The sequence below is a fragment of the Macaca fascicularis genome, chromosome 15 (genome assembly GCF_037993035.2).
Source record: "Macaca fascicularis isolate 582-1 chromosome 15, T2T-MFA8v1.1".
NCBI classification, from domain to species: domain Eukaryota; kingdom Metazoa; phylum Chordata; class Mammalia; order Primates; family Cercopithecidae; genus Macaca; species Macaca fascicularis.
Genome location: NC_088389.1, coordinates 116427076 through 116453906, shown reverse-complemented (window position 1 = coordinate 116453906; position 26831 = coordinate 116427076). Strand labels below are relative to the sequence as shown.

At 41.8% G+C, this 26831-nt stretch overlaps 1 protein-coding gene and 1 pseudogene across 16 annotated transcripts in view; both read right to left on the bottom strand.

The window, feature by feature from the left end:
* Window positions 1-15343, bottom strand: part of NAA35 (N-alpha-acetyltransferase 35, NatC auxiliary subunit) — a 90925-nt gene extending 75582 nt beyond the window's left edge. For 4 of the 16 annotated variants that reach the window (XM_074017748.1, XM_074017753.1, XM_045373023.3 and 1 more), the window contains exons 1-2: window positions 15238-15343; window positions 14225-14353 (exon numbers count right to left, since the gene is read on the bottom strand). Coding sequence is in view for 9 of the 16 variants with exons in the window: in XM_045373023.3 (XP_045228958.1) it covers window positions 14225-14348 (124 nt within the window). In the remaining 7 variants the exon portion in view is untranslated. Of the gene's footprint in view, window positions 1-14224; window positions 14354-14628 lie in introns of all 16 variants that reach the window. The other 12 variants (XM_074017749.1, XM_005582058.5, XM_074017746.1 and 9 more) reach the window with 6 other exon arrangements.
* Window positions 15344-21962: 6619 nt separating this feature from the next.
* Window positions 21963-23197, bottom strand: LOC102146850 (ribosomal L1 domain-containing protein 1-like; annotated as a pseudogene).
* Window positions 23198-26831: the final 3634 nt, after the last annotated feature.

The following is a 26831-nucleotide window of genomic DNA, read 5'->3' as shown; positions in this document are numbered from 1 at the left end:
TACCATAGTGCTCCCAGGCTTATTAGGACGAGGAAATTCCCACCTAATAAATTTTGGTCAGACTGGTTGTCTGCTCTCAAATGCTGTCTCCTGATAAGATGTTATCAACGACAATGCGTGCCAAAACTTCATTAGCAGTTTTAATTTCGCCCCAGTCCTGCTATCTCGCCCTGCCTCCATTTGCCTTGTGATATTTTATTGCCTTGCGAAACATGTGATTTCTGTGACCCACATCCCATTCGTACACTCTCTCCCCTTTTGCAAATCACTAATAAAAACTTGCTGGTTTTGCGGTTTGGGGTGCACCACAGAATCTGCCGACATGTGATGTCTCCCCCGGACACCCAGCTTTAAAATTTCTCTCTTTTGTACTCTTTCCTTTTATTTCTCAGACTGGCAAACACTTAGGGAAAATAGAAAAGGACTCACATCAAATTATTAGGGGCAGGTTCCCCCAATAATTCTGTACAGTGAGTACTTATGTAAATACAAAAGAATACTATAAATCAAGTGGTTTAAGAAAAAAAATAATACTTTTGAGAATAAGTGACCCATCACAGGCCATAATATTCCAATCAGAATTACCAACCCCATTTTTAAAAATCACTAGTATACTTCCCCAAGTAAACTTTTACATAGAACTGACTGCTACTTCTCAAGTTTTTAAACCATGTTACCATAATCTAATTTCTTCTGTTCCAGTAACAGTGTCAAAACCATTTTTTAAAATCCTATTGTATTTAAATTATATAGAAAACACTTGAGTAAACAGGTAATCAAAACAGTGTTCAATCACTATAAAGCACTGGTCCTCAACCTCGGCTGCATATTAGAGTCAACTGAGAAACTTTTGAAATCCCAAAGTCCAAGCAGCATCCCAAACCAATGAAATCTAGAGTTGGGAACCAATGAAATCTAGAGCTGGGAACTATACACTGGTTTTAGAGCACTCCAGATGATTTTAATACGCAGGTAAGTCAGAAATCACTGCTATAACATGCTAAGTAAATTAAATATTGATGGCGGCCAGGCACAGTGGCTCACACCTGTAATCGCAGCACTTTGGGGGGCCAAGGTGGGTGGCTCATGAGGTCAGGAGATCGAGATCATCCTGACTAACACGGTGAAACCCTGTCTCTACTAAAAATACAAAAAAATTAGCCCGGCGTGGTGGCGGGCGCCTGTAGTCCCAGCTACTCAGGAGGCTGAGGCAGCAGAATGGCGTGAACCCAGGAGGCAGAGCTTGCAGTGAGCCGAGATCGCGCTACTACTGCACTCCGGCCTGCGCAACAGAGCAAGACTCCGTCTGGGGAAAAAAAAAAATTTATGGCTAAATCCTGTGGAAGGTGTAAGCAGTTTTCTGAACTGTAGCCAATCTTCCTTAGCCAACTGTAAGTTAAATAACATTAATTTTTAACAGTTCCAGGTACTGAAACAGATAAGAATCATGTATAAAAATATAACAATAAGGCTGAGGCTAGTGGATTACTTGAGGTCAGGAGTTTGAGATCAGCATGGCCAACATAGTGAAACCCCATCTCTACTAAAAATACAAAAATAGCCAGGTGTGGTGGTGGGTGCCTGTAATCCCAGCTACTTGGGAGGCTGAGGCAGGAGAATCACTTAAACCCAGAAGGCGGAGGTTGCAGTGAGCCGAGATTGTGCCACTGCACTCCAACATGGGTGACAGAGGAAGACTCCATCTCAAACAAAACAAAACAAAACAACAAAACATAGAAAACATACTAGTAATCCAGCAATTCTCAAAGAGTGATCTGGGAACCCAGGAGCCTGCAATGTTAAAATTACTTTGATAAGCATACGAAAACATTCATTGTCTTTTTTTATTGTGTTGACACCTGTACTAATGATGCAAAAACGACGACAGGAAGGCAAAAAGGCACTGGAGGGCAAAACTGCTGCAGCTTCAGCACAAATCAAGACAGCGGCCCCAAGCTAAATTAATCATGTACTCTGCACTTCCAGGCACTTATGGCTAAAAAAAGGCAAAAATTTTCTTCAATCTAAGAATGCCCTTGATGATCACTATTCATTAGGAAAGTGCAAATTAAAATTACAATGACACCGCCTTACACACATTAGAAAGGCTACTACAAAAAAAAAAAACCCTGCAGAAAATAAGTGTTATAAGGATGTGTAGAAACTGAAACCCTTGTGTACTGCTGGCAGGTCTGTAAAATGGTTGAGACACTGTGGAAAACAGTATAGCAGTTCCTTAAAAAATTAAAAACAGGACAGATGCAGTGGCTCACACCCATAATCCCAGCACTGTGGGAGGCCAAGGCGGGAGGACTGCCTAAGCCCGCGAGTTCAAGACCAGCCTGATCAACACAGTGAGACCCTATATCTACAAAATATCTTTTAAAATTAGCCAGGCATGGTGGTGCACACCTGTAGTCCTAGCTACTGGGGAGGCTGAGGTGGGAGGATTGCTTGAACCCTGTAGTTTAAGGTAATAGAAAGCCACAACAGAACCACTGAACTCCAGCCTGGGTAACAGAGCAAGACCCTGTCTCTAAAAAAAAAAAAAAAAAAAAAAGGAAAAGAAAAAAAAAATTTAAACAAAATTACCATATGATCCAGCCAATTCAAATTCTGAGCATATACCCAGAAAGACTGAAAAGAGTCTCAAAGAGGTACTTGTATGCTCATGTTCACAGTAGCTTTATTCACAAGCACTAAAACATGGGAAACAACCCAAGTGCCCACTGACAGATGAATGATAAGCCATGGTATACACACACAATGGAATATTATTCAGTCTTAAAAAAGAAGGAACTTCTGACATGCTACAACATAGACTAACCTCGAGGACATTATGCTAAGTGAAAAAAGCCAGGCACAAAAAGACAAATACTGTATGAGTTCACTTAAATGAAATACTTAAAGTAGTCAAAAATAATACTATAGGGCCAGGCGTGCTAGCTCATGCCTGTAATCCCAGCATTTTGGAAGGCCAAGGCAGGCAGATCACCTGAGGTCAGGAGTTCGAGACCAGCCTGCCCAACGTAGTGAAACTCCATCTCTACCAAAAAAATACAAAAATTAGTCAGGCATAGTGGTGGGTGCCTGTAGTCCCAGCTACTTGGGAGGCTGAGGTGGAAGAATCACTTGAACCAGGAGGCAGAGGTTGCAGTGAGCTGAGATTGCGCCATTGCACTCCACCCTGGGCAACAGGGTGAAATTCTGTCTCAAAAAAAGAAAACAAGTCATAGTGTAGACTGCTGGTTGCCAGAGAATGGGGAGAGGAATGATGAAGACTTACCATTTGTTTAATGGATAGAGAATTTTAGCTTCACAAGATAAGAGTCCTGGATATGAATGGTGGTGATGTTAGCAAGACAAATGTATTAAATACCACTGAACTGTACATTTAAAAATGGTTAAGCTGGTTAAAAAAAAAAATTTCTCTTGAGACAGGTCTCACTCTGTTGCCCAGGCTGGAGAGCAGTGATGCTATCACAGCTCATTGCAGCCTTGACCTCCCAGGCTCAGGTGATCCTCCCACCTCAGCCTCCTGGGTAACTGGGACGACAGGTGCAAACCACCATGACTGGCTAATTTTTTGTATTTTCTTACAGAGACGGGGTTTTGTCATGTTACTCTGGTTGGTCTCAAACTTCTGAGCTCTAGTGATCTGCCGCCTTGGCCTCCCAAAGTGCTGGGATCACGGGCATGAGCCATCACGCCTGGCCTAAGATTGTAAATATTATGTTGTTTATTTTAACACAATAAAAAAGCTGGGGAAAATAAAAGAACAACCATGATAAAGCAGTAAACATTATTGCTCTCAAGGCCAGGGTGCGGTAACTGAGGTACCTATAGAGCAAAATGTATTCACTTTTAGTTCTTGCTTTCTTAAATTTTGCACCGTAAGGTACCTCACTCATTTCACCCTAGCACCAGCCCTGATTAATTTTACTCAGTTTCAACTTTGTATAAGTTGTTAAATATTCTACTTGAAAAAATGTGAAGCAGACAAACACTTCTGCTGCATATCAAAGAAAGACAGTTGTCTTGGGGAACAAAAACATTTGCACAGCTAGGCACAGTGGCTCACACCTATAATCCCAACACTTTGGGAAGCCAAGGCAGGTGGATTACTGGAGGTCAGGAGTTCAAGACCAGCCTGGCCAACATGGTGAAACCCCGTCTCGACTAAAAATACAAAATTAGCTTGGGATGGTGACATGCGCCTGTAATCCCAGCTACTCAGGGGGTTGAGGCAGGAGAATTGTTTGAACCCAGGAGGTGAAAGTTGCGGTGAGCTGAGATCACGCCATTGCACTCCAGTCTGGGCATAAAGAGCAAAACTTCATATCAAAAAACAAAAACAAAAACACTTGCACAATTATTACAGAACACTACTTCTACCTGAAAAAACAAAAACAATCAACAGACTATGTTATTCAGACTTGAGAATGTGGCATTTTTTAAAAAAATAAATGAATCTGTCACTTCAAGAAAAACTGACGATATTTGTTGCCAATAATAAAATTTGAGCTTTCAAGCAGAAACTAAAATTTTGGAAAATATGTATCTGCCACTGTAAGTCTAACAATTTCCCAAAACTTAGAAGAGCTTTCTATATTGGTAGTGATAACAACAAATGTGCTTATTAATATTGTATAATGAAATGTGTTAACAATTGGAAGATCTAGCCAAGCGCGGTGGCTCACGCCTGCAATCCCAGCACTTTGGGAGGCCGAGGCAGGCGAATCACTTGAGGTCAGGAGATCCAGACCAGCCTGGCCAACATGGCGAAACCCCGTCTCTAGTAAAAATACAAAAATTAGCCAGGCGTGGTGGTGCACACCTGTAATCCCAGCTACTCTATTCAGGAGGCTAAGACAGGAGAATCCCTTGAACCCGGAGGCAGAGGTGATAGTCAGCAAAGATCGCACCACTGGACTCCAGACTGGGTGACAGAGCAGGACTATGCCTCAAAAACAAAAAATCTGGAAGATCTGCATAACTTATTGAAACAGTATTTTCCAAATGGCAATGCATGTTACAAAATCAGGCATGGATTAAAAAGCCACTCAAAGTTCAAGAAAGAGCAATGAATTTTAATGTAACAGAGCATAAAGAGTCCATTGATAGGGTTTCAGATTCCAGACTGCAACTAACCTTTAAGAAATGACCACCTGTCAAGTTTCTGGAGTATCAAAGAGGAATATCCAAAATTATCTGAAGATTCCTCCATTTTTCAACTACATATTTGGTGAGGCCAGATTTATGTCAGCTACTTCAACCAAAACAACATGTGGCAACAGACTGAATTATAGAAGCAAATATGAGAATTCAGCTGCCCTCTGTTATGCCAGACATTAAAGTGATTTGCAAAAATGTCAAACTCTACTTTTCCATATTATTTTTTGTTTTGGAAAATACAATTATTTCTCAATAAAAAAATATGTTATTTATGTTAACATGCAATGGGTTGTTTTCTTGTTTTTTTGTTTTGAGATGGTGTCTCACTCTGTTGCCCCAGCTGGAGTGCAGTGGCGTGATCTCAGTTCACTGCAACCTCCACCTCCCGGGTTCAAGCAATTTTCCTGCATCAGCCTCCCGAGTAGCTGGTACTATAGGTGCACACTGCCACACCCGGCTAATATTTTTGTATTTCAGTAGAGGTGGGGTTTCACTGTGTTGCCAGACTGGTCTTGAAGCTGACCTCCAGTAATCCACCCACCTCGGCCTCCCAAAGTGCTAGGATTACAGGCGTGAGCCACCATGCCCAGCCCATCATCGTTTTTAAATGGATATTTTTTAAATGTCTCAGTTTTAAATTCTAATAATCATATATATATATAAAACACACACACAGACTGTAATTTTTGAAAGTATAATGGGGTCCTAAGACCAAAAAGTTTGGAAACTGCTATAATAATCTATCATGTATTTAGGGTAAATATGGGTACCAAATAGCTTCATCAAACTTAAAAACACCCCACAGATCTAGAAGCAAGTCAATCACTCTTGGCCTTGGTTTCCTCATCTGTAAAATGAAAGGTCAGACCAGATGACTCGTAAGATTCCTCAGAACTTCAGTAATCAGGGGTGCAGTGGCTTACACCTGTAATTCCAGCACTTTGGGAGGCCAAGGCGGGTGGATCACCTGAGGTCAGGAGTTCGAGAACAGCCTGGCCAAAATGGTGAAACCCTGTCTCTACTAAAAATACAAAATTAGCCGGGTACGGTGGCACATGCTTGTAATCCCAACTACTTGGGAGGCTGAGGCATGAGAATTGCTTGGACCCGGGAGGCGGAGGTTACAGTGAGCTGAGATTGCGCCACTGCTCTCCAGCCTGAGCAAAAAGAGCAAAACTCCATCTCTAAAAAGAAGAACTTCAGTAATCGTATCTCTCACTATTAAACTTTATAGACAGTAAACTTAAGAATTTACTCACGAAGCACAGTACAAGCACCCCCCTGCATGATCAATGACTGAACACAGAATCATGATCTTGTATAGCACTACAGAATTGAGTAAATTGGGCCTTATCCAACCAAGCAGCATTTCTCAAAAAATTTAATGAGAAGGATAATGTTTCAAATTATCATTAGCCATCAGAGCAATGACATCATCACACATCATTTAGCCTCTGAAAAACTCCACCGTATACTAATAAGAGAGTAACAGTCAAAAACGCAAGTACCTTTTTAGTATTACCACCAAACTGTTTCAACTCTGCATATCCTGCAAAACAGTCTTGGGGATCCCAGCAATTCCAGATGACACCAAACTACTAAAGTAAGGGTAACATGATAAACTGTTTTGTTTTTTTTAAAGTTACTTCTACTTTTAAGTTAAAGCCTTAAGAAGGCTCAATAGTATACAGCTTACACCACTCAGAGCAAAGGGAAATATCTGATATGAGGAAAACTGGACTCAAGCCATAGATGTAATGATTCAAAATTTAAAACATCGCAGGAGAAAAGAAAAGTGCAATGAAAGATCTGGAAGATGAAGTTGAGGAAAAAGACATTAAAAAATAGGGAAAAAAGGGGTCGGGCACAGTGGCTCACACCTGTAATTCCAGCACTTTGGGAGGCCAAGGCGGGTGGATCACAAGGTCAAGAGTTTGAGACCAGCCTAGCCAACACTGAAACCCCGTCTCTACCAAAAATACAAAAATTAGCTGGGCATAGTGGTGGGTGCCTGTAGTCCCAGCTACTCTGGAGGCCAAGGCAGGAGAATTGCTTGAACCTGGGAGGTGGAGGTTGCAGTGAGCTGAGATTATGCCATTGCACTCCAGCCTGGGCAACAAGAGTGAAACTTTGTCTCAAAAATAAAAGAAAAATAGGGAAGAAAGGATAAGAAAAAAATAGAACAAGTTTAGGAGATTCAATATCCAAATAAAAGACATTCCATAAGGAGAGTATAGGAAAAACAAATAGAATAATTCAAGGATGCTTCCTAGAACTGAAGCATCAAAGTGAAAAGGCTCCAGACCACTGTGAAAGTTCCGGACAAGGATGACAAACAGAAGATCCTAAAAACTTATGTATGAAAGGTATCAAGGCCAGGCATGGTGGCTACCACCTGTAATCCCACCACTTTGGGAGGCTGAGATGGGTGGATCACCTGACGTCATGAGTTCAATTGCTGGCTGGCCAACAGGGCGAAACCCTGTCTCTACTAAAAATACAAAAATTAGCTGAGCATGTGGCAGGCGCCTGTAATCCCAGCTACTTGGGAGGCTGAGGCAGGAGAATTGCCTGAACCCAGGAGATGGAGGTTGCAGTGAGCTGAGATCGTGCCATTGCACTCCAGCCTGGGCAGCAAGAGCAAAACTCCATCTCAAAAAAAAAAAAAAAAAAAAGAATAAAGGTATCGACATATAACTTTCACATGTATCAGAATGTCATCAGATTTCTCAATAGCAAAAGATCAATGGACAATGCCTTCAAAATTCTCAAAGGCACCCAGACATAATATCAGTCAAGTGGGAGGACAGAAAAAAGACATTTTCAGATATTAAGAGCCTCAAAACATTTCATCTCCCATGCACTTTACTCAAGAAGATAATAATGATGTCCAGTTATAACAAGAGAGAAAAGACACCCCAGGCTGATGAAGAAAAGAAGATCTCAGAATGAAGTTACATACTAGGTACAAAAGGCAATAAACCTAGATTGCAGTTAAGAGGATAAGAAGAAAGATCTATAAGGAGATGACACCACCAGGCTATCCAATCAGTCTGAATGTCTTATGGAGATTTAGACAACTGGTAAAGAGTCTGAAGTAGAATTAATGATAAGTACACCAATTTTTGGGTAAAAATTTTTGTGTAAAACAGAAGATGTATGCAGGAAAGAAAAAGTAGTAATAGTTTTACTGCTTGGCTCAGCTATGAATAATATTTGCATATCCACAGTGTAGCTACCTATAACTATAGGGGGTTAAGTCCATAGATACAGGCTAAACTGGGAATGAAGGAAATCAAATAGTAGTATAAAAGCATGCTGCCCAAAACCAGCAAGATAAATATCGAAAGAATCAGCTAAAAGGTGGAACGTGGTATCTTCTAGGGACTCCTTTTTTATTAACTAAAGCTCCTAAGATGAAGCAAGATACACTACACGTGATGAAGGGAAAATCTGGTAAGAGCATTTAACCCTGCAGAAGAGCCCTCAAACTGCATCAAAGGGCCCACTCACACGGCCTGCTCTATGTCAATGCTAGTTGCTAAGGATGTTAAGTCCAGTATCCATATGTTCCTTTCCTGAAGAATTCAGGGTTTGAGAGGTTAAGTGACAGCTGAACCTTCTTGAAAGTAATCTAAATGCAGTGAACTTGATATCTAAATGCGGTGAACTTGCAGCATTATTGATATTTTGAGGAGGGTAATTATTTGTTTGTGGGGGCTGCCCTGTGTGTTGAATTGAATGAACAGTATACCTGGCATGTACTTGTTAGATGTCAGTAGCACCACCTCATATACACTGTGACAATAAAAAATGTCTCAAGACATTAAAGTCCCCTGAGATGAAAAATCACCCCCAGTTGAGAACCACTAATCTAAAGTGATCCATAAATGCCAGTGCTGGCCATCTTGCCCATGCCCCACCTCTGATAACAGTCTGGATGGCACAGAACAAGGAAAGCAATTTTACAGGTTGCCTAGATCTTTTGCCAAGACAATTTCCATCCATCCATCCTTTTCCTCTTAGAATCAAGTGCTAACAAACAGTAAATTCCTAGAACAATGACTCTCACCCCACATGTATGGGAGTGTGGGGGGCAAAAAAGATGTCACTGAAAGTTTCACAAAGAATTTGTATTTTTTCCATAATGTTTAAGAGTGATGTAATCAGTTCAATGATAATCTTAGAAAAAAAAAATCACAGAATATTCCAGATCACCTAGATAATAACACTATAATCAAGTATCAACATAATTTCAGTGTCCATGCTTGTGGTTCATGATTATGCTGGTTACAGGCAATCCCCCAAAATGACAGCATTTTATGCACTGCAGTGGTTCTCAAACTTCTGTAATCCCAGATCCAAATATTCTCCAGTATGAAGAAACAAGGCCTTACAATATTCATTCATTCTTCAAACAAATATATGTATTGAGCACCTACAAATGTTCTTGGTGAGAGAAGACAGAAAAGAAAGGAAGAGCAACAAGAAGCTTAAGCATCCCAGGTTTTACAAGAGGCAAGAGAAAGTGTAAAAGGAATTTTCCTAAAGTACTAAACAAGAACTGCAGAAGATGAATGGATATGGAAGGCCTTAACCAATGGTGTTGGTAATAAAAACTGACTACCGAGGAATGAACAAAGCCAGGCATGCCAATCTTGTGGCTTCCGTGGGCCACACTGAAAGAATAACTGTCTTAGGCTACACATAAAATACACTAACGATAGGTGATGAGCTTTAAAAAAAAAAAAAAAAAAAAAAAATCGCAAAAAAAATCTCGTAATGTTTTAAGAAAGTTTACGAATTTGTGTTGGGCCACATTCAAAGTCATCCTGGGCCACATGCAGCCCTTGAGCAGTGGGTTGGACAAGCTTAAACTAAGCCATCAAAGAGAGAAAACAGAAGGAGAGATTGGGCCCATATCCTCCTAGACTAAAACATAAAAAGAATGGAAGTCAGCACGGCAGATTTTGCATTACTTCTGGACTCCAGATACCACTGGCGCCATCATCCTAGGAGAGAATGTTGCTATCCATAGTGTGGAGAAGGGTATCTGGTGGGCAGCAGCAGGAGGAGTGTATGTCATATGATCATTTATGTTTAAGTGAAATTTCTAAGTTGTGGGTTTATAATTGAGAAAGCACCTAAATAAGAAAAACCAAATGGAATAGGTAGAAAAATGAGACAGTTTAAATTAGGCAAGGTTTCCTAGAGAAGGAAAGCCTAGAAGCTGGACACAGTGGTTCACACTTATAATCCCCACACTTTGGGAAGCTGAGGTGAGAGGATCCCTTAAGGCCAGGAGTTTGAGACCAGCCTACGTAACATAATGTCTCTACAAAAAAAACAAAATAAGCCAGGCATAGCACGTGCCTATAGTCTCAGCTACTCAGAAGGCTGAGATGAGAGGATTGCTTGAACCCAGCCTATAGTCAAGGCTATAGTGAGGAATGATCACGGCATTCTATGCACTTCAGCCTGGGTGACAAAGCAAAACCCTAACTCTAAAAAGAAAAAAAAAATTAATTTATAATTTTTTTTTTTAAAAAAGCCTAGAAGTGTTACTTAAAATAATCACATATTTCCTATCAGGCAAAACAACAATAATGACTAAATTACAAATAATTTAGAAAAGAAAAAAATAAGAGCCTCAAGAGTAGTTATAGGGAATGTGTGCCACCTGCCTAGTAGGAAATAAAATAAATCATAAAAGTTAAAAGTTTGTATTTGATTCAGGACTTTAAAGAGCCACTAAAAAAATAAGTACAAATGTGCATTAAAAACAACTTCATCATCAGTATGCAGACTATTTTGTGGTACTAAAGAAATCACCAGAGTCTAGCCAAATGCCATTACATTGTCACCAAAGGGGAGAGATTACTGCAAGTTAAAAGAAAGAATGTAACCATATTTGTTTCAAATTTAGTTTTTAGAAAGTCACTAGAACAGAAGCCTAAATCATAATCAAGACTACAAATCTGATTATTCCAAGAAGGGAAAATAAATACCACAGGCTCAAGAACTGCCAACAGTCTTTAGTCCTAAATCTATATATGAAGGTTAATTCTACATCAATTTTTTTAGTTCCAAGAAGGATACCTCACATTTGTGCCACTCGACACAGTGCAAGAGCTAATTATGGAAGAGTTAATAGGATGGTATGATGTTGTCCACAAAATGGCATGCCACCCCCTCTCTGTCCACAGTGAAGCATGGATTAAACTTTATCTCCCACTCAAGGTTCCTTCACAAAGAAATAAGGCTAATTTATGATATAACTCAAAGGCAAGCCAAAACATCTCTCCCACCAGTATTCTAAACTGCTTTCTTGGGTTCAATTTTTCTTACAATCAAAAACAAGTAGAGAATGTATATATGAAAGCAAGCTGCAAGACTAAAATTAAGAGGACCTCTATAGTTGTATTTCATTGAGACTAAATTCTGCAGACCTGTGGTATTCAAACTGTGGTATGCAACAACCCTGGTGAACATCATGTCCCACAGGATTCAAAGACACAGGATAAAAATTTGCACAGCTGCCTAATAGCAAATTAATGTGATGATGTAGGAAGCAAAAGACCGTTAACATAAATGAAATGTAAGTGTTCCCCTCAAACAACAAACATGTTGTAAAATGCAAACTCTTCCATGAATCTCTAAGATAAAACAGGAAATTATAAAGATATCTTGTATCTACGAATTAAGACACTTTGAACTCTACCCATAAGATCTGAGAAGGAGAGGTTGAGAAGCAGTGTACATGCTCACTCTCCTCTGCAGTCACCAAAAGTTTAAGGAACACATCATCTCTCATGTTTCTTTCACCCCTCCAGCAACATGAACTTATTCATTCTCATATGTTACCCTTCTCCATTCTGTCAAGGCCTAGTCCAAGGCCTTAATGCCCTAATCTGGGCTGAGTGCAAACCTTGTCTAAGGTTCTAGATTCTTTTCATCCGAATCCATCATAAATTATGCTAGTAGAGAAACTTTATATGCTTTCAACTCTAAATTAAATATACCTTGAGTAACAACAGTTACCATCATTGAATGCTACTACAGATCCAGTACTTTATATCCACTGTCTCATTTAATCCCCAAAATTCTCTAAAGAAGTTCTGTTTTCCAGAGTAGAAAACTAAGATTCAGATTAATTAAACTCCAAGGAAACTAAACTAGTAAGTGACAGAGTTAGGTAGGACTCCAGCCCATATTTGACTATAAAGCTTACTCATTACTTACTGAGAAACTACTCCGTCCAAGCCACTGTACTGATCAAGGGGAATAAAATTTCAATCTTATGCTCAAATCCATTAAAAAACTCCTACTGCCTATAAAACTAGCTCAAACTAAAAAAACAAAAACAAACAGAAAACATCAATGGCACTAAAGACCCTCTATAATTCCCAGCATTGAAAACTGTTTTGTGGCCAAGCAAAATTACTTATTATTCCCCTAACATAAAATCCTCACTGAACTCTGACTCATATAGTTCATCTCAGTCTAGAATAACTCTGTCACCTCCCCTCGTAAAAACTCTCTCTCCTTAAGGCCCAATCCAAGCCACATGTCCTTCAAAAACCTTCCCTATTTAGGTTAATAATTACAGCCCCCTAATAGAGATTACTTAAAATCAGTGCAAGATGACAGATATAATCCACTTAATAGTCTAAGATCTCTGAGCACAAAAACTACACTGTAACTTGACACTGCTTTGTCTCTTCCTTAGATAGACATATATGGGCAGTCACTCAACCCCCAGTCTTATGTTCTTTCCACTGTCTCACTGAGGCTATAAAAAGTGATCTCAAAACAAAGGATGGCACATGATTTACCATTTTGCTTATACATAGCTGGCTCCCTTTCCACCTGCAGCTGCCCCAAGTCTTTACTCCTCCTCTTCAGAGCACTATCCAAACACACCCCAACTATCATCAAAAGACCTAAGCTGCTTGAGACAATACGAGCCAGCCATCAGGTGTGAATTCCATCATCAGTCCTCCTCTGTCACTTAGAAATACACTTTTATCTTCATCCTAACTTCAGTCCTTCCTGTCTCAGTGTATCCCTATGCTTTTCCCCAATTTCTCTACCATCTCCTTGATCTCATCCTCTCTTTAACGTTCAAGCTCTCACTCCAGTATTTGTTCCTTTCTCTTCAGTCTCTCCCTAGACTCTTTCTCCTCAACCAACAAGCATGTTCATTTCCCCATTTATTCCTGTTTATTGAATTTACTATGTGCCAGGAACTGTTCTGTGTACTAGGGTTACAGAGCTTATATTCCAGTGAGTGAGATTGAAAATAAACAAGAAATAATGGAAAATTATGGCTTCTGAAAAAGATAGGCTGTATGAGGAAAATAAAAAGTGATTCAACTGAGGTGGAATTGCAGAGGAGAGAATGAGGGGTTGTTCTGAGGTCCTCACCAGGGAGGTAACACTTAAGAAGAATTGTGTGAAAGCGAGGGGCAAAGTAATTTAAAAGAGAGAAAACAAAAAATGCAAACACCTGGGAGAACCACTTTGGTGTGCATCACAAGGAGATAAGAAAGACCTGTGACTGCAATGTAATAAGTCTGGCAGAGGCAGTGGCACATAAATGAAACCTGAGTGGTAGACAGGGACCAGATTTTATAGACCCATAGGGAAGGAGTTTGGATTTTATTCTACCTGCAACGGGAAGCCACTGGATGATCTTAAGCAAGGAATGATGTGATCTGATCATTCTGAAACCTCAAACATACAAAAAATACCACTATCTTTTAGATTAACAAAGTGTTTTCCACAGTTAAGAAATTACTGCTCTCTCTAACCTGTTAAAGAAAGAAAAAATCAATTTTAAAAAACTTTCTTAACATCTGTATTTAATGCTGTATCAAATATATGCTTGCTTTAAAGTTAAAATTAGAGGATACAGAGTAAGTGTGGCTAACAAACTCAACAAAGCACACTCACCTGTTGATTTCATCGAATGAGGTAAGTTTAGAGAGCACAATAGTCATTCTACCCCTCTCAGATGTTGAACTTCTAATCCAAAAATCAGACTCACCTCGACAAGCTTCTTCAAAATCTTGGGTAATGTCCACCCAGTTTGTATTGCTTTTTTCCATTTTTTCTGGCATACTGAGCTCCCATCCTGAATCATCATCATCTACAGAAGCTTTCATAACCATTATGCCTGTAAAATTAATACTGATGTAAGAGAGAGGATGTAGCTTTCTGGGCAAGAGTATTTGCAGAAATGTGTGTTTGTTTAAGTATGGGATGAAGTCTTACTAAACTCTTTAAAGCAGAACTCTTCTGAGTCTAAGGACAGTACTGCAAAGAATAATCTTAATGCAATCAAATCTCATGTCAATTAACAATCCTGCTGCTTATTTACTATTAGCCCACCACCTACCAGGGCCCATAAATACTTTGCCTTCCTACCGTTTAAGAAGAAAAATTACAAACCATCTCACCACTGGCCCGAAAAGAACAACTCCAGAGCTTCCAACTTTCAATAATAGCCACAAATGACCAAAGCACTATTCAGGGTCCCCTCTCGCAGCCCAGGACCCCACGCGGCAACTACCGAAGTCAATCAAGGCAGCCCTTCACCTGGCCAGAGTTCGCTGGGACCTTTCCCGGGCCAGGGCCGGCCCGGACCCAGGCAGAACCTCGCCGGGAGGAATGAGGAGCCGGCACGCACCGCAGGGTCCCAACGGCCGGGCTTAGGGCCGGGGCACACCTGAGGCCGGCACCCTCTTCCCTTCCGCCCCGCCCGGGTCAGCCCGGCCCAGCCCCGGTCCCACTGGGCGCGTAAGCAAGGACAGATCTGTCGCCGCGCAGCAGGGCGGGCACGTCCGGCGCCGGATCGTCGCCTCGGCAACACCGGGCAAGGCCGGGGCCTCGGCCGACAGCGGGCACTGGAGAGCCCGCGGCCCCTACCTGACGCGCAGCGGGAGGGCCGGGGCAGCAGGGTGACCTGCGGTCCTCAGGGCCCGCCACACGCGCGGGGGGCTGCGGCTCTTGGACACACGAGCGACAGGGTTTCAATGGCTACGCAGGGGCGGTCCCTACCTACTTCTCCCGTGGTCACCCGCGCCGCCACGCACTGTCCGGACCACGGAAATAACGACGCCGCCTCTGCCGCCGCCGCCCCCTCCCCTCTCAGCCCAGCCCGACCGACGGCGTGCACGCATGCGTACGCCAGGGGCGCGCGACCCCGCCCCCTCTCCCTTACTCCCGGGACTTCGCGCTCCCCGGCCACACCCCCTCCCTCGCCACCGCCTCTGTTCGGCCGACGGCGGCCGCCTTCTCTTCTCGCGAGATTAGAGACGATCGCGAGACCGGAAGTCATCTTCTTTTTCCACCCTCTGTGGGTGCCCTGGGTAGTGGGCGGTTCCCGGAAAGAGACGGAGCGCGGAGCCCTAGAGCCCGGCCCGTCTGCGCTGCCCTCTGGGAATTTCTTAGAAAGGTGACGCGAAGGCTGGAGGAAACCGTGGAGGTTTGCGTAGACCTTTGTGGTTGCGAGCACCAACGAGCAGCCAAGCTCCGAGAGCAATAACGTGCTACTGCTGCCGGACAACGGATTTATGTTTGCTATACAGCGCCTGGGAGTTTCGTGAGGGAACATAGAATAAAAATATCTGCAAAGTCAAGCCAGACATTTAATTTAAGATTCCTAAATATTTCAGATTTTTAAAAATTTATTAATAAAATGATCAGTTTTTAAATGGGGTTACATAAATAGACGGGCACAAGTAAGAAGCACATCTTTATCACCACCTGTTCTTTAGGATGGCCCAAAATTAAAAGATAATACCAAATGTTGGCAAGGATGCAGAGCAACTGGACCTCTGATATGTTGGTGATGGTAATGCAAAATGGTACAACTACTTTGGAAAACTTACAATCTTTTCTTGTAATCTTACACTTTATCATACGATCCAGTAATCTCCTACGAATTTACCTAGGTACAAAAGCGTATATTCATACAGAGGCTTGTATGTAAATATTCATACCAGCTTTGTTTTGCTTTGTTTTTGTTTGAGACAGAATGTTGCTCTTGTCGCCCATGCTAGAGTGCAGTGACCTGATCTTGGCTCATTGCAACCTCCGCCTTTCAGGTTCAAGCGATTCTCGTGCCTCAGCCTCCCGAGTATCTGGGATTACAGGCACCTGCCACCACGCCAGGCTGTTTTTTGTATTTTTAGTAGAGACGGGGTTTCACCATGTTGGTCAGGATGGTCTCAAATTCCAGACCTCATGATCCACCCACCTTGGCCTCCCAAAGTGCTGGGATTACAGGCGTGAGCCACTGTGCGTGGCCCAACTTTGTTTTTAATAATCAAAAACTGCAAACCACCCAAATGTCCATCAACTGTTGAATAAAAACAACTTGTGGCATATCTATACAATGTAATGAATGCAATTATCAATAAACAGGGATCAACTACTTGATGTACAACATGAATGAATTTCAAAAATATATTGAGTAAAAGAAATCAGGCTGAGCATGGTGGCTCATGCGTATAATCCCAATGCTTTGGCAGGCCGGCAGGTGGAGAGGTCGGGTTGGAGACTAGCTTGACCAACCTGGTGAAATCCTGTCTCTACTAAAAATACCAAAAAATTAGCCGGGCATGGTGGTGTGCGCCTGTAATCCCAGCTATTTGGGAAGCTGAGGCAGGGGAATCGCTTGAACTCAGGAGGCAGAGGTTGTTGTGAGCCGAGATGGCGCCATTGCACTCCAACCTGGGTGACAGAGTAAGACTCCATCTCAAAAAAAAAAAGAAGGAAGAAGGAAGAAGCAGAAGAAGAAAGAAGAAGAAAAAGAAGAAGGAAGGAAGAAAGGAAGGAAAGAAGGAAGGAAGGAAGGAGGAAGGAAGGAAGGAAGGAAGGAAGGAAGGAAGGAAGGAAGGAAGGAAGGAAGGAAGGGAAAAAAAGAAATCAAATGTGAGACCCCAAGCTCTTAAAAGACATCTATAGTGACAGAAAACAGATTAGCAGCTGCTCAGGGCTCAAGAAGAGACTGACTTGGATAGAGCTTGATTTGAAGTGATGTAAATATTCTGGTTTTGATCAAGGTAGTGCCTGTGTGGGTGAATACATTTGTAAAATTTCACTGAAGTATATACCTACAATGTGTACGTTTTATTGTTTGTAAATCAAACTTCACAAAAGTTGGTTTAAAAAAATTAAAAATGGCCAGGCGCAGTGGCTCATGCCTGTAATCCCAGCCCTTTGGGAGGCTGAGACAGGCGGATCACATGAGGTCAGGAGTTCAAGACCAGCCTGGTCAACATGGTGAAACCCTATCTCTACTAAAAACACAAAAATTACCCAGGCGTGGCGGCATGCGCCTGTACTCCCAGCTACTCAGGAGGCTGAGGCAGGAGAATTGCTTGAACCTGGGAGGCATAGGTTGCAGTGAGCCGAAATCTCGCGACTGCACTCCAGCCTAGGCAACAGCAAGACTCTGCCTCAAAAAATTAAAAAAATTAAAAATGCCTATCTCTCTTACAGAATAATTTCCCAAGGGCAGAAGTTTTGACTGTTTTGATCTAAGCTGTGTCCCCAGCACTTAGGGCAGTGGTTGGCTTATAGTAGGTACTCACTAAATACATTTAAAGATGAGAATGTAGAAAAGAGTTACAATAAAGTAGAAACATGGGGCCGGGCGCGATGGCTCAAGCCTGTAATCCCAGCACTTTGGGAGGCCGAGACAGGCGGATCACGAGGTCAGGAGATCAAGACCATCCTGGCTAACATGGCGAAACCCCGTCTCTACTAAAAAATACAAAAAACTAGCTGGGCGAGGTGGCGGGCGCCTGTAGTCCCAGCTACACGGGAGGCTGAGGCAGGAGAATGGTGTGAACACGGGAGGTGGAGCTTGCAGTGAGCTGAGATCTGGCCACTGCACTCCAGCCTGGGCGACAGAGCAAGAGTCCGTCTCAAAAAAAATAAAAAAATAAAGTAGAAACATATGTGCTAGTTTTCCAAAACTGTTTAATGATCTTTGCAGGACCATGAGATATCTGGAAAAGGATGAGTTGACTGCATCTGAGTTGTTCAGGATCATGTATGGGTTGTGACAAAAACTGATAGAGGAAAGAACACTCTTTTCTTGTAAATAAGACTGCTTCAGCACTTACATATATTTCAAATATACATATATATCTGAAGCACAAATATACACACACATATATATTTTAAATACACAAATATATACACATATATATTTCAAATACACATTTATAACCAGAACAGGGCAGCCAAGTGAAACCATTTTAATTTATTTACTAAAACTGTAATTTATTTGATATCCATATTTGATTTCTACTAACCTCTCTGATTTAAAAACCATTTTCCCTGAGAAGCGTTTAACTTCTGATGACATCCAATGTTCTTCCTAATGTTGAGAAAGCAATGGGCAGTTTAGACATAGACTATGTGATGAATGGATGCAAAGGAACTGATGGACAAATAATGATCTACCCAAACAACATACAGAGTAGATGGCCATTTTTGGAGAGATAGAAGATAGAAGTTAATTCCAACAAGTCTAAATCCTGTTGCTAGCAGATAAAATCCTAACTATTCCATGATTAAACACTTGTGTTGAGATGAAATTTAGCTTAATGTCATCGTATTGTACTGACACAGGAACCCAGTGTTACATGAGTTTGATAAGAGCAGAGTGCAAGTCAAAGTGGATTTTTACATCAGTTTTACCATTAAATAAATTAAGGAGGACCTAAAGGCTGCAGGCAGCTCAGAAATATTTTCAGAAAAGGAAACAGAGTTAACATATCCTACTGTATCATGGGGCAGAAAGAAACATGGCACTGTGTTTGTGAGTTTTTAAATATGGATAATATCAAAATATCAGTTTAGTTCATCCTACTATATTTATTTATTTATTTTTGAGACAGGGTCTCCCTCTCTCACCCAGGCTGGAGTGCAGTGGCACAATCTCAGCTCACTGCAGGCTTGACCCTGGGCTCAAGTGATCCTCCCACCTCAGCCTTCAAAGTACCTAGGACTACTGGTGCATGCCACCACTCCTGGCTAATTTTTTGTATTTTTGGTAGAGATGGGGTTTTGCCATGTTGCCCAGGCTAGTCTCAAACTCCTGAGCTCAGGCAATCCACCCGTCTCAGCCTCCCAAAGTGCTGGGATTACAGGCATGAGCCACCATGTCTGGCCTATGTTCTCCTTAAAAGTCTGACATTTAACGTATCTTAAGAATACACACTAAGCCTGGTGTGGTGGCATGTGCCAACAGTCCCAGCTACCCATGAGGCTGAGACAGGAGGAGCACTTGACTCCAGGAGTTTAGAGCCAGCCGAGGCAACTGATGAGACCCCCTGTCTCTTGAAAAAATAATATATAGTAATCCAATAAAATTATTAAAAAGTTAAACTGCTGTACTAGGGGAAAATGTGTAATCATCCTCCGTATAATGTTTATAATATATCAACATTTTAAATATGTCGTTATATTTTCCCACAGTATTTTTAAAACTAAGATACTAGTGTCGCAGTTTCGTCAGTAACCTTAATGTAGCAGGTTCTCATTGTCTGAACTAGTACCTCGGGGACTTTGTCCTACATCCAAGAAAAGTAAGGAGCTTGGACACAAAGCTGCGTTGGAGTGAAAGTCTAAGAAGTCAAAGAAGAAAGCTCTCTGCAGCAGAGAGGGGAGTCCAAGTGGATTGCTGGGTTATAGCTGAATTCAAAAGTTTTATAAGAAATTCCTCTTGGTTGGGTGCGGTGGCTCAAGCCTGTAATCCCAGCACTTTGAGAGGCTGAGGCGGGCAGATTACGAAGTCAGGAGATTGAGACCATCCTGGCTAACAAAGTGAAACCCCGTCTCTACTAAAAAATACAAAAAAAAATTAGCCGGGCATCGTGGCCGGCACCTGTAGTCCCAGCTACTCAGGAAGCTGAGGCAGGAGAATGGCGTGAACCCTGGAGGCGGAGCTTGCAGTGAGCCGAGATCGCGCCACTGCACTCCTGCTTGGACTACAGAGCAAGACCCCGTCTCAGGGTAGAGGAGGTAGGGCGGGGGGCGCCTGGGCGGGGAAAGAAACTCCTCTCATCTCTGTAACAGTTCGAGTGACTTACCAGTAAAGCTGTCTGTGCAACTCCCCTTATCTTACGCAGCTGTGGGTATGTCTCTAGACAAGCACAAAGCACTGCTTCTCTTGTTTGTATAACTGTGGGTAAGATCCCCCTCCTTCCTGTGCAAGCTTCCAACGTGTATATGCCTGAAAACGGGAGGAAACTTTTTGCTGGGAGCTTGCTATTTGTACAGAGAACAAAGGGCTTCTGTGCTGGACCCTGTCTGCTTATCTGTCTGCAGGTGCAGCCTGAGTTTTTTTTCCCAGGGTTGTTTTATTTTTGCCTGTTGCTATGACTTTTCAGGCAGGCCGCTTCTGCAGTCTGAATTTTCCCCAAATAGGTCTTCCTTTCCTTCTCCTTCATTAGTGTTATTAATTACTACTAATTGCCACTGTTCACTAGTCTTATTGTTTAATAACATTTATGTAACAGAAAAATAATGCAGAATATATAATTTCAAATAAACCTCTATTAAAATAATACATCGTATGTCAGCATCACCTATAGAGGCTTTAAGAAATCTTCTTTTTTTTTTTTCTTTTTTTTTTCTGAGACGGAGTCTTGCTCTGTGGCCCAGGCTGGAGTGCAGTGGCACCATCTCGGTTCACTGCAAGCTCAGGCCTCTCGGGTTCTCCTGCCTCAGCCTCCAGAGTAGCTGGGACTACAGGCGCCCACCACTACGCCCAGTTAATGTTTTTTGTATTTTTAGCAGAGATGGGGTTTCACCGTGTTAGCCAGGATGGTCTCTATCTCCTGACCTTGTGATCTGCCCGCCTTGGCCTCCCAAAGTGCTGGGATTACAGGCATGAGCCACCGCACCCGGCCAAATCTTGAAGTCCGAGCCTCTCACCCTTGGAGAAGGCTGCAAAGCGGGTCAGGACCCCAGTAGTTCTAAAAAGCTCTTCAGGTAGTTCTTTACTTTGGGTTTTGGGGGTCGTTTTGGGGGGCTACAGGAAGCTTTTGTCACAGATTTACGAAGGGTAGCAAAAAAATTGGCCTCTGGCTTTTTTGTACCTGTCTCTGACTTTTTGCCCCAGCCAAGGATTTGTTTTCCTTCACTGACTCATTGATTTTTGGCTTCTTCCCTGGGCCTTTCCATGGGGTCTCAGAGGCTGGCAATGCCTTTCTCTTCTTCCCACCAGGTGTGTGGGGATCAGGACTCTTTTCTGGAGACTTCCTTCTATAGCATGTTTTTTTTCTGTTTTGTTTTGCTTTTGTTTCTGTTTCTGTTTTTGTTTTTGAGACGGAGGCTTGCTCTTGTTGCCCAGGCTGGAATGCAATGGCGCGATCTCCACTCACCGCAACCTCCGCCTCCCCTAGGTTCAAGCAATTCTCCTGCCTCAGCCTCCCGAGTAGCTGGGATTACAGGCGTGCGCCACCACACCCAGCTAATTTTGTATTTTCAGTAGAGATGGGGTTTCTCCATGTTGGTCAGGCTGGTCTCAAACTCCCGACCTCAGGGAATCCGCCCACCTCGACCTATAGCACGTTTTTCAGTCTGTATATTTTCATTAGCTGGAGTTTTTCCTATGGTTACCGGTTGTAAAATTTCATCTTTTGATTCATTTGTCACTTTATCCAGGGCTTTTCCTCTGCCGCAATTTTTATCCTCATGCTCTGGTGTCTATTTCTTCTTTGATTGTGGTTTCTTCACTGCAGTGCCACCATTTTTAGGTGCCACCTCATCTTTACTTAGGACTGATGCAGGCTTCCTAGCCTGTTGCCTTATCTTTTTGTTTTTGTTCCTCTCCTTTTGTTTTTCAACATTTTTTTTCTCTTCGTTTTCTCCTCGCTGCTTTTTTCTACTTATTAAACATAAATTTTCTGGTGGCTTCATCCCAACTGTTGACAAACAAGGAAAAAATAGGAAGGGCAACCGATTTCTCAGTTTCCACAAACAGGAGTTTCACGCTCTCCCACTTCTCTGGCAATTTTTCTGAAAGTCCCTTTGCGACAGCAACAATGTTTTCAATGATGTGCTCAATCTGCATCCCAGTGTGACCGATGTGTATAGCACTGCAAGAACCACTTATAGAAATACTTAGACGGTTCCACCGATACATTCATTGATCTCTCTTGATAAAATTCATAGACAGAAGGTTTACAGATACTGAAACTACTGGAACTTGCCTTTTTTTTTTTTTTTTTTCTGAGACAGAGTCTCGCTCTGTCGCCAGGCCGGAGTGCAGTGGCACGATCTCAGCTCACTGCAACCTCCACCTCCCAGGTTCAAGCGATTCGCCTGCCTTAGCCTCCTGAGTAGCTGGGACTACAGGCGCCCGCCACCTCGCCCAGCTAATTTTTTGTGTTTTTAGTAGAGACGGGGTTTCATCGTGTTAGCTGGGATGGTCTCCATCTCCTGACCTCGTGATCTGCCGGCCTCAGCCTGATACTAGAACTTTCTTTGATAGAAATGTCTCCTAATGTGTGAGGGTAAGAGCCACCTAATTCTGGCATCAGTATGGAAGAAGTCAAAACTGCTCAGAAGGTGGAGCTTGGCTTCATAGGCTTTATATTCCTTTTTTAAAGTTTTGGAGGGGGATAATATGAGATGTAGTTTTAATTCCATGCTTGTTCAAAAGCTTTCTATAGAACTGGTCTGTCTTTTCAGGAGTTGAATTGAGTTCATCCTTGGAAAATAAACAGATTTCTTCTAAATGTGATTGAATACCATGAGGCAAGGACAATCTGACCCTCAGTTCTTTACTTGGAATTTTCCATACCACCATTAAAAATAAATTTTCATTCTTGTTCAAAAGCAATCTGGGATCATTTTTCCTGGACTTTCGATGTGTCAACAGAGTGTCCACTGCCTTTCTAACCTGCTCTTTGTGCAGCTGCTTCAGTGCTGTCGGGGACTCTGGAGTCGAGCTAGCGGTTGCAGTCGCAGCTGAAGTTGATTTTGTTTTCATCTTGTGAAGATGCGCCTAGAAGTTGGTTTTTATTTCCACAAGCTATGTATGAGAGTGCTTGCTTTCCCAAAGCCTTACCAATAAAGTATATGGTCAAACTTTTGGAATTTTGCCAAGCTGTTAAGTGATAACAAATATTCAGTATAGTTCTAATTTGCATTCTCTTATCATGAGTGGGGTGGAGAATATATCTTTTTAATGACCATTTGCATCTTTTTCTATGATCAGTCCATGCCTGTCTCTAACCCATTTTTCTATAGGATCATTGATGACGATGATGATGATGATGATGATTATTATTATTATTTTTTGGAGACAGAGTTTCGCTCTTGTAGTCCAGGCTGGAGTTCAGTGGTGCGATCTTGGCTCACTGCAACCTCCACCTCTCAGGTTCAAGGGAGTCTCCTGCCTCAGCCTCCCAAGTAGCTGGGAGTACAGGCACGCACCACCATGCCTGGCTACTTTTTTGTATTTTTAATAGAAACGGGGTTTCACCATGTTAGCCAAGCTGGTCTCGAACTCCTGACCTCAGGTGATCTGCCCACCTCGGCCTCCCAAAGTGCTGGGATTATGGGTGTGAGCCACCACGCCTGGCCAATTATTTTATTTTCTGTTTTTAAGAAGCTCTATATATTAACTCTTGATTGAAGCTGCAATTTTTGTAAGCCAGTGTGTCATTTGTCCTTTTTACTTTGTCTTTGTATTTGCTATGTGAGACTATTTTTGGTCAATTTTACCAAGAAAGACATCATTTACAACTAGAGGTATTACTGTGATCTCATAAAAAAAAGATGCAAAAGAAGTGAGCTTCAAATGGCCTACTGAGTGACCCCAACATTTAGAGGTCAGGTAGAGGAAGAGGACCTAATAAAGGATTCAGAGTAAACAGCAGAAGAAAAACCAGAAGAGTGTGCTTCACTGAATCTGAGAGAGACATTAACTCCCAATTATTACCCTAATAACAATATACATACATAACATAATATTTAATATATGTTTTTCTTTTAAAATTCTTTCTCAAATCACTTTTACATTAATAATTAATTTTCAAGCAGTTTCCTGGGGTCTATCAGTATGTGAATTTTTTACTAAAAAAATTAACTACATTTGTAGATTTCTTACATTTCATCAATGAATTGCCTAATGCGTAGATATTGAAACTCTTAAGTTTCTGTCAAAAGGGAAGTAAACATAAGACACATCAACCAATTGCAGATATAATATAAAATTAATAAACTTAGGCTGGGTGCGGTTGGCTCATGCCTGTAAGCCCAGCACTTTGGAAGGCTGAGGCAGGGAGGATCGCTTGAGCCCAGGAGTTCAAGACCAGCCTGGGCAACATGGGAAAACAATGTCTCTACAAAAAGCAAGCAAGCAAACAAAAAAACTCCACAAAAATAATTGTCCAGGCATGGTGGCACATGCCTGTAGTCCCCGCTACTTGGGAGGCTGAGGCGGGAGGATCACCTGAGCACAGGAGGTCAAGGCTGCAGTGAGCTGAGATTGCACCACTGCACTCCAGCCTAGGCAACATTGAAACCCTGTCTCAAAAATGGATAAATAAATAAAAATAAAAATAAATTTAAAAGTAGAAATAATAAATATTGAAAGGACTTATGAATTAGATAAACTTTAGGTCCTATTTAAAATAAACTGTAAACAATTTGAAGCCATTGAATAAATGTGAACACTGACCAGATATTTGATGTTATTAAGAAATTAAAATTGGCAAGGCACCGTGGCTTACGCCTGTAACCCCAGCACTTTGGGAGACCGAGGCAGGTGGATCACAAGGTCAGGAGTTCAAGACCAGCCTGGCCAAGATGGTGAAACCCCACCTCTACTAAAAATACAAAAAAAAATTACCTGGACGTGGTGGTAGGCGCCTGTAATCCCAGCTACTCGGGAGGCTGAGGCAGCAGAATAGCTTGAACTTGGAGGGCAGAGGTTGCAGTGAGCTGAGATCATGCCACTGCACTTCAGCCTGGGCAACAGAGTGAGACTCTGTCTCAAAATAAATAAATAAATAAAATAAAAAAGAAATCAAAATTTTCAGGTGGGATAATGACATTGTAGTAACCTTTTTAAAAAATGTGTGTCTTTTGGAGAGCCATACTGAAATACTTATGAATGAAAATATATGATGCTTGATATTTGCCTCAAAATCATTCAGTGGGGCTGGGGATGAATGGAGAGAGGGAATAAGATTTGTTGATAATTGTGGAAGATGGTGATGAATATAAGAGTTCATTTTACTATTCTCTCTACTTTTGTACATATTTAATATTTTCATAATAAGAGTTTTCTAAACTGGGCAGAGTAGCTCACACCTATAATCCCAGCACTTTGGGAGGGTGAGGTAAGGGGACTGACTGAGACCAGGAATTCAAGACCAGACTGAGCAACATAATGAGATCCTGTCTCTACGAATTTTAAAAGTTAGCCGGGCATGGTGGTGTGGCCTATAGTCCCAGCTACTCAGGAGACTGAGGCGAGAGGATCCCTTGAGCCCAGGAATTCTAGGCAGCAGTGAGCTATGATCACACCCCAGCCTGGGCAACAAAGCAAGACCCTGTCTCAAAAAAAGAAAAAAGTTTTCTAAAAGAGAAAATAATAATCAAATTTCAGTTTCTATTGACTTTATCTCATTGAAGGAGAAAATAATCATTACTCTGCTGTATTACCATTGTCCCAGCAATATGAGTAACATGAAACATTGCAACAGGTATGTTGCTGCAAAATAAAACATGTTGGCGTGGAAAGTGCAAAGTAAATTGGGGAATTTAAAGTAATCTTGCCTTAAATGTTACATCAAACAGTTACTGTTCAGTGACTTAAATTCTCTTTTAGTGCTTATTATAATTTTATTATATATAATATATTAATATAAATATATATTTTTATTTTTTTACTTAATTCTCTTTTTTGTAAGGTACTCCAACTCTCACCTGTTCTAGTGTCTCCTCCCTAGCCCTCACTAACCTCTCCTTGCCAGAGATTTTCTCTTCATACTTGCTGGTCGTCTACAGACATTGAGGAGGGGCAGTCATAAGCCATATGGAATCAGGGAGATGTCAGGTCCTGGTGCTTCTTAAATACACTCTCTTGTTTCAACTTCACCCTACACTCTGCCTCTAGGGGTACCTGGCTCCATCAGTTCCTGAGTCTTCTGGGCAGTTCTGTGGTACAAAAGAGGTGGTTGCCCAGATTTCCCACCAATGGTCCATGAGTCAACCTTCCTGAATGGCTAAGTCATTGTCCCCTTCCATCTGTCTCATACTTCCAAAGGTTTGGTTTTTCTTCACCCATTCATTCTGTCCTTGTGTCTTTTATAGAGACTAATACCTTTGTTCAGCTCTCCATATTTAACTGGCTAAGGATCTTGAGCAAGTGTCCTGAAGATGATAAATCCCAGTGTCCTCATTTGTGAAACAGACTGTGTTACTTAAAGTTCGAGAATCAGAGACTTTCATGAACCTATATAAAATTACATAATGTAATAATTTTCAATTTTCTGATATCTCAGTTATTCCGTTCCACTTGACCACATTATCTAGAGGCTATTTATCTTGGTACTGAAAGGTAAGTTCCAGTACTTTACTTTTGTCACATTCATGGCTGCTGATACCATTTT